The following is a 10,667-nucleotide window of genomic DNA, read 5'->3' as shown; positions in this document are numbered from 1 at the left end:
CCATGTTTTCTCAAACCGCAGATGGTACTGATGAGTGCCTTCTCCAGATGGTACTGATGAGTGCCTTCTCCAGATGGTACTGATGAGTGCCTTCTCCAGATGGTACGGATGAGTTCCTTCTCCAGATGGTCCGCATGAGTTCCTTCTCCAGATGGTGCAGATGAGTTCCTTCTCCAGATGGTACAGATTAGTTCCTTCCCCAGATGGTACGGATGAGTTCCTTCTCCAGATGGTACGGATGAGTTCCTTCTCCAGATGGTACGGATGGCTCTTCCACTTAAAAACTCTACTCCCCCAAGGGGTTAATGAGGAATTGGACTTTGTATGTTTCTTGTAGTGTTGTCCACACACATCAGCAGTCCCTTACACTTTAACATTTTGTATTGTTTCTTGTCATGGTTTTGAGTGTGAGTACTTTTTGAGCTCTACAGATGTTTTCTCTCCCACGCACCAGCCGCCTTTCATTCTAGCCTTTCTATGGCAGTCTTTCATTCTAGCCTGAGCGCTAACCCTCGTACTGGCTTCCTACGGCAGTCTTTCATTCTAGCCTGAGTGCTAACCCTCAAAATCTCTACGGCCGCCTTTCATTCTAGCCTGAGTGCTAACCCTCGTACTGGCTTTCTACGGTCGCCTTTCATTCTAGCCTGAGTGCTAACCCTCATACAGGCTTTCTACTACCGCCTTATTACACAGTCATACCAGTTAATGTCTGACACACAGGACATCTGAAGTTCAATTTCAACACAGTAGAATGTTTTTCAGACCCTGTATTTATCAACATATTACGTAAGTGTTTCAGCCTGCCCATGGCCAGAAAAGAGGAACCCCTCAGGGCTGTATATAAATCAATCGGCCTCTTGAGTTGGACAACCAAGGGCATTTCTACACGTAACACAGCACTGTGCCAGAGAACTGAAGGTAGGTTATAAACTAGAATTTATATGAAAATCTGTAGACATAATAGCAGAACTAATTGTTAAAATGTTATATTGGCTGAACCAATTCTGTTTTATTTAAAACACAGAAAACACCATCTTTCAATATTTACGTTTACATGTTTATTTTAATTTTTTTATTTAAAAAATAAAATTGTACCAATTTGTGAATATTTCACCCATTTATGTTGTTGTTGATTTGATCCCAGTCATTGAAGTCCATACCTCATGGAGGCTGTCTCCAGCGGTCCACACCGAGCCTCAGGATTCCTGTGAGTCCAGAGTTAATAATCACACCTGTGTTCAACTACACGTGGATTTGATGACTTGTTATGGAAATAACTACTTTCTGTTTATTTGATTATTATCAAAATGAACTACTTTTATTGGAAATACTTGAAATTATTTGAAAATTATTTCCTCAAAGTCGTCTACAATTTGAAAATGTTTTCAAGTGCTTATTTCCAAATACATTATTTTAAATACTCCTAGGACCTGGGTTCAAATGCATGGGGGTATTTATTTGTATTTGAAAATAATCGGTGTATTTGAGTATTTTCAAATACATGCCAATACTTCCCAAATACATTCCAATATTCAACTGCTTTTATTTTCAAATAGAAAAGATCTGATTATTTAATTTAAAATGTATGTGAAAGAAATTGAAATATTTGAAATAGTATTTGAACCCAGGTCTGTTATACAGTGTATACATTTTTTACCATTATATATGTTTCATGTAATTGTTACAAAACCGATTAACTAGATTGCTAATATCGAGTGGTCGAGGGGTCGAGGGGTCGAGGGGTCGAGGGGTCTTAGGCCCAGTTCACTGTGTGTAACCTGATTTGACACATTCAAATGAGAAGTAAGAGTATGCAACCAGGTGTTGAATGTACATGGATGGACCAAGGAGCGAGCCACCTTACCTTCCAGGGCCACCTTACCTTCCAGGGCCACCTTACCTTCCAGGGCCAGCTTACCTTCCAGGGCCACCTTACCTTCCAGGGCCACCTTACCTTCCAGGGCCAGCTCCTTCTTGACCACTGGGTCGGCCAGTCAAAGTGGATTGTTATTGGTTCAGATAGTGACGAAACAGAAAAACTAAGTGTCACAGAACTCGTCTGAAGGTAACCAATACAAATGAAGGGGAGGTTTTGTGCCAACAAAGAAAAAGGACTGAAAAACAGTTGAAGTTGAAAGTTTACATACACTTAGGTTTGAGTTATTAAAACTCAATTTTCAACCACTCCACAAATGATCTTGTTAACAAACTATAGTTTTTTAACAAACTATAGTTTTGGCAAGTCAGTTAGGACATCTACTTTCTGCATGACACAAGTCATTTTCCCAATAGTTGTTTACAGACAGATTATTTCACTTATCATTCACTGTAGCACAATTCCAGTGGGTCAGAAGTTTACACTAAGTTGTCTGTGCCTTTAAACAGCTTGGAAATTTCCAGAAAATGATGTCATGGCTTTAGAAGTTTCAGATGGGCAAATTTACATAATTTGAGTCAATTGGAGGTGTACCTGTGGATGTATTTCAAGGTCTACATTCAAACTCAGTGCCTCTTTGCTTGACACCATTGGAAAATCGAAAGAAATCAGCCAAGACCTCAGATTTTTTTTTTGTAGATTTCCACCGTCTGGTTCATCTTTGGGAGCAATGTCCAAACGCCTGAAGGGACCACGTTCATCTGTACAAACAATAGTACGCAAGTATAAACACCATGGGACCATGCAGCCGTCATACTGCTCAGGAAGGAGGCGCATTCTGTCTCCTAGAGATGAACGTACTTTCATGTGAAAAGTGCAAATCAATCCCAGAACAACAGCAAATGACCTTGTGGTGATGCTGGAGGAAACAGGTACAAAAGTATCTATATCCACAATAAAACAAGTCCTATATCGACATAACCTGAAAGGCCGCTCAACAAGGAAGAAGCCACTGCTCCAAAACTGCCATTAAGACGCCAGACTACGGCTTGCAACTGCACATGGGGACAAATATCATACTTTTTGGAGAAATGTCCTCTGGTCTGAAAAAAATATAACTGTTTGGCCATAATGACCATCATTATGTTTGGAGGAAAAAGGGGGAGGCTTGCAAGCTAAAGAACACCATCCGAACCATGAAGCACGGGGGTGGCAGCATCATGTTGTGGGGGTGCTTTGCTGCAGGAGGGACTGGTGCACTTCACAAAATAGATGGCATCACGAGGTAGGAAAATTTTGTGGATATATTGAAGCAACATCTCAAGACATCAGTTAAAGCTTGGTCACAAAAGGGTCTTCCAAATTAACAATGAACCCAAGCATACTTCCAAAGTTGTAACAAAATGGCTGAAGGACAACGAAGTCAAGGTATTGGAGTGGCCATCACAAAGCCCTGACCTCAATCCTATAGAACATTTGTGGGCAGAACTGAAAAAGTGTGTGCGGGCACGGAGGCCTACAATCCTGACTCAGTTACACCATGGGCCAAAATTCACCCAACTTATTGTGGGAAGCTTGTGGAAAGCTACCCGACATGTTTGACCCAAGTTAAACAATTTAAAGGCAATGCTACCAAATAATAATTGAGTGTATGTAAACTTCTGACCCACTGGGAATGTGATGAAAGAAATACAAGTTTAAATAAATAATTCTCTCTACTATTATTCTGACATTTCACATTCTTAAAATTACCTGGTGATCCTAACTGACCATAAGACAGGGAATTTTGACTAGGATTAAATGTCAGGAGTTGTGGAAAAACTGAGTTTAAATGTATTCGACTGAGGTGTAAAACTTCCCGACTTCAGCTGCATGTGTCCAAAAAACCACAAACAATCCCCGAGATATAGTACAGACACATCAAAACCTTGTTTCATATTATATATCCTAGATTCAGTGCTGCCACCTGGGGCTTGGAGTGTGGAAGTATGTCCTGGTAGAGTGTGTTACCTACCCCCCCCCCCCCCCCCCCCCCATTGTGTTAAGTCGTATCATAATATAACTAATAATATAACATCTAATTAAAAGACCATGATGGTAGAACACTGTCCAAGAAGATGATCAACGAAATGACAAACAATATATACTTTTTGTTTTTTTGTTTTGAATCTATAGATCATCTTTTAAAAGAAGACTATCTTCCATGTTGACGTTCCAATGGGGTGTATATTCCAAACCTTCCCCGGCGAACACGTTAGAGGTCTTCATCCTCTTCTGTTTCTGTCTCATCATCGGTGCAGCGATAGGAGGTCTTCTACACGTCTGGATGGTCTACAGTCTGAACTACCAGCCCTTTCCGTCAATGGTGGTGTCCAGTACCTGGGGCTGTATAGTAGTCCTGCTGTTGCTCCTCCTTCACCCCGTCCGCTGTGTCCTCTCTATCTCAGTGCCCTCCCTGGGAACCAAACAGGTAGAGTTGTCATTAGTGTTTCAAATTAGGGTTTCAAATTAGGGTTTCTCATTAGGGTTTCATTTGGGTTTCACATTAGGGTTTCAGTAGGGTTTCATTAGGGTTTCACATTAGGGTTTCATTAGGGTTTCTCATTAGGGTTTCATTTGGGTTTCACATTAGGGTTTCAGTAGGGTTTCATTAGGGTTTCACATTAGGGTTTCATTAGGGTTTCACATTAGGGTTTCACATTAGGGTTTCATTATGGTTTCACATTAAGGTTTCACATTAGGGTTTCATTAGGGTTTCACATTAGGGTTTCATTAGGGTTTCACATTAGGGTTTCACATTAGGGTTTCACATTAGGGTTTCATTATGGTTTCACATTAGGGTTTCACATTAGGGTTTCATTGTGGTTTCACATTAGGGTTTCAGTAGGGTTTCATTAGGGTTTCACATTAGGGTTTCATTAGGGTTTCTCATTAGGGTTTCATTTGGGTTTCACATTAGGGTTTCAGTAGGGTTTCATTAGGGTTTCACATTAGGGTTTCATTAGGGTTTCACATTAGGGTTTCATTAGGGTTTCACATTAGGGTTTCAGTAGGGTTTCATTAGGGTTTCACATTAGGGTTTCATTAGGGTTTCACATTAGGGTTTCACATTAGGGTTTCATTATGGTTTCACATTAGGGTTTCACATTAGGGTTTCATTGTGGTTTCACATTAGGGTTTCATTAGGGTTTCACATTAGGGTTTCATTAGGGTTTCATTAGGGTTTCATTAGGGTTTCATTAGGGTTTCACATTTCATGGCAAAAAAAAGAAAGTATGAAGCAGACTGAACTCTTTAGTCCTTTAAGAACCTGCTTTATGTCAAACACACAAATAAAACATGTGGCTCATAACAGAACAACATAAGCTAAGGACGACAAGGAAAAGCTCAAACCAAACGTATTCAACCCACTGGGGCATACAGCTGCAAATATTCTTTTTGCACATGATCAAACAGGCATATGTCAAGATGAGATTAGGGGTGTAATTTCCCAGAACTGTTATGTGTTGCCCGATATACTGCCTAAATTTTGTGGTGTTGTCTTCGCGGTCATGTACTCTGTTCCCCTTTTCTCTCACAGTTCCTGCTCCTATGAGCCGTTGGTTCCTGCTCCAATGAGCCGTTGGTTCCTGCTTCTATGAGCCGTTGGTTCCTGCTCCAATGAGCCGTTGGTTCCTGCTTCTATGAGCCGTTGGTTCCTGCTCCTATGAGCCGTTGGTTCCTGCTCCAATGAGCCATTGGTTCCTGCTCCAATGAGCCGTTGGTTCCTGCTCCAATGAGCCGTTGGTTCCTGTTCCAATGAGCCGTTGGTTCCTGCTCCAATGAGCCGTTGGTTCCTGCTCCAATGAGCCGTTGGTTCCTGCTCCTATGAGCTGGTGGTTCCTGCTCCTATGAGCCGTTGGTTCCTGCTCCTATGAGCCGTTGGTTCCTGCTCCTATGAGCCGTTGGTTCCTGCTCCAATGAGCCGTTGGTTCCTGCTCCTATGAGCCGTTGGTTCCTGCTCCAATGAGCTGTTGGTTCCTGTTCCTATGAGCCGTTGGTTCCTGCTCCAATGAGCCGTTGGTTCCTGCTCCAATGAGCCGTTGGTTCCTGCTCCTATGAGCCGTTGGTTCCTGCTCCTATGAGCCGTTGGTTCCTGCTCCAATGAGCCGTTGGTTCCTGCTCCTATGAGCCGTTGGTTCCTCCTCCTATGAGCCGTTGGTTCCTGCTCCAATGAGCCGTTGGTTCCTGCTCCTATGAGCCGTTGGTTCCTGCTCCAATGAGCTGTTGGTTCTTGTTCCTATGAGCCGTTGGTTCCTGCTCCTATGAGCCGTTGGTTCCTGCTCCTATGAGCCGTTGGTTCCTGCTCCTATGAGCCGTTGGTTCCTGCTCCAATGAGCTGTTGGTTCTTGTTCCTATGAGCCGTTGGTTCCTGCTCCTATGAGCCGTTGGTTCCTGCTCCTATGAGCCGTTGGTTCCTGCTCCTATGAGCCGTTGGTTCCTGCTCCTATGAGCCGTTGGTTCCTGCTCCTATGAGCCGTTGGTTCCTGTTCCAATGAGCCGTTGGTTCCTGCTCCAATGAGCAGCTGTTGGTTGTGGCTCGAACAAGGCTTTCCTCAGGATATTGAATCCAGCTTCATGTTTTGTTTCCTTGCCATGGTACTTCCTGGTACGGCGATACTTCCTGGTGTCATCACTGCAACCCTACAAACAGGGCAGGAAGATCCTCATCTCCACCGCCCTGGTTATTGTGGTGACCAGCTGCATCCCCAACATGACCAGGAATTTGAGCCGCTCCGTTGACATGATCAAGTGCTCCTCCCACAGGTGAGCCCCTCTGTTGATATGATCAAGTGCTCCTCCCACAGGTGAGCCCCTCTGTTGATATGATCAAGTGCTCCTCCCACAGGTGAGCCCCTCTGTTGATATGATCAAGTGCTCCTCCCACAGGTGAGCCCCTCTGTTGATATGATCAAGTGCTCCTCCCACAGGTGAGCCCCTCTGTTGATATGATCAAGTGCTCCTCCCACAGGTGAGCCCCTCTGTTGATATGATCAAGTGCTCCTCCCACAGGTGAGCCCCTCTGTTGATATGATCAAGTGCTCCTCCCACAGGTGAGCCCCTCTGTTGATATGATCAAGTGCTCCTCCCACAGGTGAGCCCCTCTGTTGATATGATCAAGTGCTCCTCCCACAGGTGAGCCCCTCTGTTGATATGATCAAGTGCTCCTTCCACAGGAGAGCCCCTCTGTTGATATGATCAAGTGCTCCTTCCACAGGTGTGCCCCTCTGTTGATATGATCAAGTGCTCCTCCCACAGCTGCGGTGCCATTGGCCCGTGGTAGCCCTCCCAGCTCCATGCACATTCGGGACTCACCCCTGGGAGGCGTGTTGCCTTCTCATTTGGAATATCTAATTTGCATACTTCTTGCATCCTATCTTTCCTCGTCTCCGTCTCAATACCCATTGGATGAGAAAGGACCTGACTGACTACATATTTTAGTTATATGACTACAATTACCAATGTTCATTTTAATGGAAGTGTTTTGGACTACAGAGTTCATATTTTAGTTATAGGACTACAATCACCAATGTTCATATTAATGGAAGTGTTTTGGACTACAGAGTTGATATTCTAGTTATAAGACTACGATCACCAATGTTCATATTAATGGAAGTGTTTTGGACTACAGAGTTCATATTTTAGTTATAAGACTGCAATCACTAATGTTCATTTTAATGGAAGTGTTTTGGACTACAGAGTTCATATTTTAGTAATAAGAACTACAATTACCAATGTTCATTTTAATGGAAGTGTTTTGGACTACAGAGTTCATATTTTAGTTCTAAGAACTACAATTACCAATGTTCATTTTAATGGAAGTGTTTTGGACTACAGAGTTCATATTTTAGTTCTAAGAACTACAATTACCAATGTTCATTTTAATGGAAGTGTTTTGGACTACAGAGTTCATATTTTAGTAATAAGAACTACAATTACCAATGTTCATATTAATGGAAGTGTTTTGGACTACAGAGTTCATATTTTAGTTATAAGACTACAATTACCAATGTTCATATTAATGGAAGTGTTTTGGACTACAGAGTTCATATTTTAGTTCTAAGAACTACAATTACCAATGTTCATTTTAATGGAAGTGTTTTGGACTACAGAGTTCATATTTTAGTTCTAAGAACTACAATTACCAATGTTCATTTTAATGGAAGTGTTTTGGACTACAGAGTTCATATTTTAGTTCTAAGAACTACAATTACCAATGTTCGTATTAAGGGAAGTGTTTTGGACTACAGAGTTCATATTTTAGTTCTAAGAACTACAATTACCAATGTTCATTTTAATGGAAGTGTTTTGGACTACAGAGTTCATATTTTAGTTCTAAGAACTACAATTACCAATGTTCATTTTAATGGAAGTGTTTTGGACTACAGAGTTCATATTTTAGTTCTAAGAACTACAATTACCAATGTTCATTTTAATGGAAGTGTTTTGGACTACAGAGTTCATATTTTAGTAATAAGAACTACAATTACCAATGTTCATATTAATGGAAGTGTTTTGGACTTCTAACCCTTTTTAAACATTGTGCGTTTGAACTTCAGACTTCTGGGTTGCACCATTGGATTAGTTGATTTCTTCCGCATCCATTGATACCAACTAGGCTGTGTGATTAACGAGGGCTTTAGATACAACAGTGTTTTGTGAGACAAGGGGGACCCGAAGAGGCACGGGCCAGGTCAACTAGGCTGTGTGATTAACGAGGGCTTTAGATACAACAGTGTTTTGTGAGACAAGGGGGACCCGAAGAGGCACGGGCCAGGTCAACTAGGCTGTGTGATTAACGAGGGCTTTAGATACAACAGTGTTTTGTGAGACAAGGGGGACCCGAAGAGGCACGGGCCAGGTCTTTTTTTAATTAAAAAAACGTCTGAATGGTTTGAAATTATTAAAAGCTATGAAGACTCTCACAAACATGTAGATATAATGGGTTACATGTTTTGCTGTCACAAATGCCAAACTCCACACAGTTGTCACTAACAAGTTGGATATTAATTTTCCACTGAGCAACCATTTCTGTACTTATGGTATTTATATACAGTACCAGTCAACAGTTCGGACACACCTACTCATTTTTCTTTATTTTTACTATTTTCTACATTGTAGAATAATAGTGAAGACATCAACACTATGAAATAACACATATGGAATCATGTAGTAACCAAAAAAGTGTTAATCAAATCAAAATATATTTTATATTTGAGATTCTTCAAATTGCCATCCTTTGCCTTGATGACAGCTTTGCACACTCTTGGCATTCTCCCAACCAGCTTCATGAGGTAGTCACCTGGAATGCATTTCAATAAACAAGTGGGCCTTCTTAAGAGTTAATTTGTAGAATTTATTTCCTTGTGCGTTTGAGCCAATCAGTTGCGTAAAACGCTCTACATCAAATCTTTCTCTGCCCTTAACCTTGTTCTGAACACCTCCAAAACAAAAGTCATGTGGTTTGGTAAGAAGAATACCCCTCTCCCCACAGGTGCGATTACTACCTCTGAGGGTTTAGAGCTTGAGGTAGTCACCTCATACAAGTACATCTAGACGGTACACAATCCTTATCTCAGCACATAACACAACTGCAGGCTAAAGTTAAATCTAGACTTCCTCTATCGTAATCACTCCTCTTTCACCCCAGCTGCCAAACTAACCCTGATTCAGATGACCATCCTACCCATGCTAGATTACGGAGACCTAATTTATAGATGTTTTTTACCATTCGGCCATCAGATTTACCACCAATGCTCCTTATAGGACACATCACTGCACTCTCTTGTAAACTGCTCATCTCTGTATACCCGTCGCAAGACCCACTGGTTGATGCTTATTTATAAAACCCTCTTAGGCCTCACTCCCCCCTATCTGAGATATCTACTGCAGCCCTCATCCTCCACATACAACACCCGTTCTGCCAGTCACATTCTGTTAAAGGTCCCCAAAGCACACACATCCCTGGGTCGCTCCTCTTTTCAGTTCGCTGCAGCTAGCGACTGGAACGAGCTGCAACAAACACTCAAACTAGACAGTTTTATCTCCATCTCATTGAAAGACTCAATCATGGACACTCTTACTGACAGTTGTGGCTTCTTTGTGTGATGTATTGTTGTCTCTACCTTCTTGCCCTTTGTGCTGTTGTCTGTGCCCAATAACATTTGTCCCTTGTTTTGTAAAGCTACCATGTTGTGTAGCGGCCATGTTGTGTTGCTACCATATTGTTGTCATGTGGTGTTGCTACCATGCTGTGTTGTCATGTGTTGCTGCCTTGCTATGTTGTTGTCTTAGGTCTCTCTTTATGTAGTGTTCTGCTGTCTTTCTTGTCGTGATGTGTGTTTTGTACTATAATTTATTTTTAAATCCCAGCTACGTCCATGCAGGATGACTTTTGTATTTTGGTTAACCCACTGTTCCTAGACCAGTTAACCCACTGTTCCTAGACCAGTTAACCCACTGTTCCTAGACCAGTTAATCCACTGTTCCTAGACCAGTTAACCCACTGTTCCTAGACCAGTTAACCCACTGTTCCTAGACCAGTTAACCCACTGTTCCTAGACCAGTTAACCCACTGTTCCTAAACCAGTTAACCCACTGTTCCTAAACCAGTTAACCCACTGTTCCTAGACCAGTTAACCCACTGTTCCTAGACCAGTTAACCCACTGTTCCTAGACCAGTTAACCCACTGTTCATAGACCAGTTAACCCACTGTTCCTAAACCAATTAACCCACTGTTCCTAGACCAGT

The 10,667-nt window shown here is 42.0% G+C and overlaps 1 protein-coding gene across 1 annotated transcript in view; it reads left to right on the top strand.

The window, feature by feature from the left end:
• The first annotated feature begins 805 nt into the window (after nucleotides 1–805).
• LOC109881525 (osteoclast stimulatory transmembrane protein-like) overlaps nucleotides 806–10,667 on the top strand; it is a 19,109-nt gene continuing 9,247 nt past the window's right edge. The window contains exons 1-4 of the mRNA XM_020473646.2: nucleotides 806–918; nucleotides 1,145–1,207; nucleotides 4,052–4,346; nucleotides 6,570–6,682. Of these exons, the coding sequence (XP_020329235.2) occupies nucleotides 1,164–1,207; nucleotides 4,052–4,346; nucleotides 6,570–6,682 (452 nt within the window). The 5' untranslated portion in view covers nucleotides 806–918; nucleotides 1,145–1,163. The remainder of the gene's footprint in view (nucleotides 919–1,144; nucleotides 1,208–4,051; nucleotides 4,347–6,569; nucleotides 6,683–10,667) is intronic.

The sequence above is a fragment of the Oncorhynchus kisutch genome, linkage group LG14, assembly GCF_002021735.2.
Source record: "Oncorhynchus kisutch isolate 150728-3 linkage group LG14, Okis_V2, whole genome shotgun sequence".
Lineage (NCBI taxonomy): Eukaryota > Metazoa > Chordata > Actinopteri > Salmoniformes > Salmonidae > Oncorhynchus > Oncorhynchus kisutch.
This window is presented reverse-complemented; position numbering and strand designations above follow the sequence as displayed.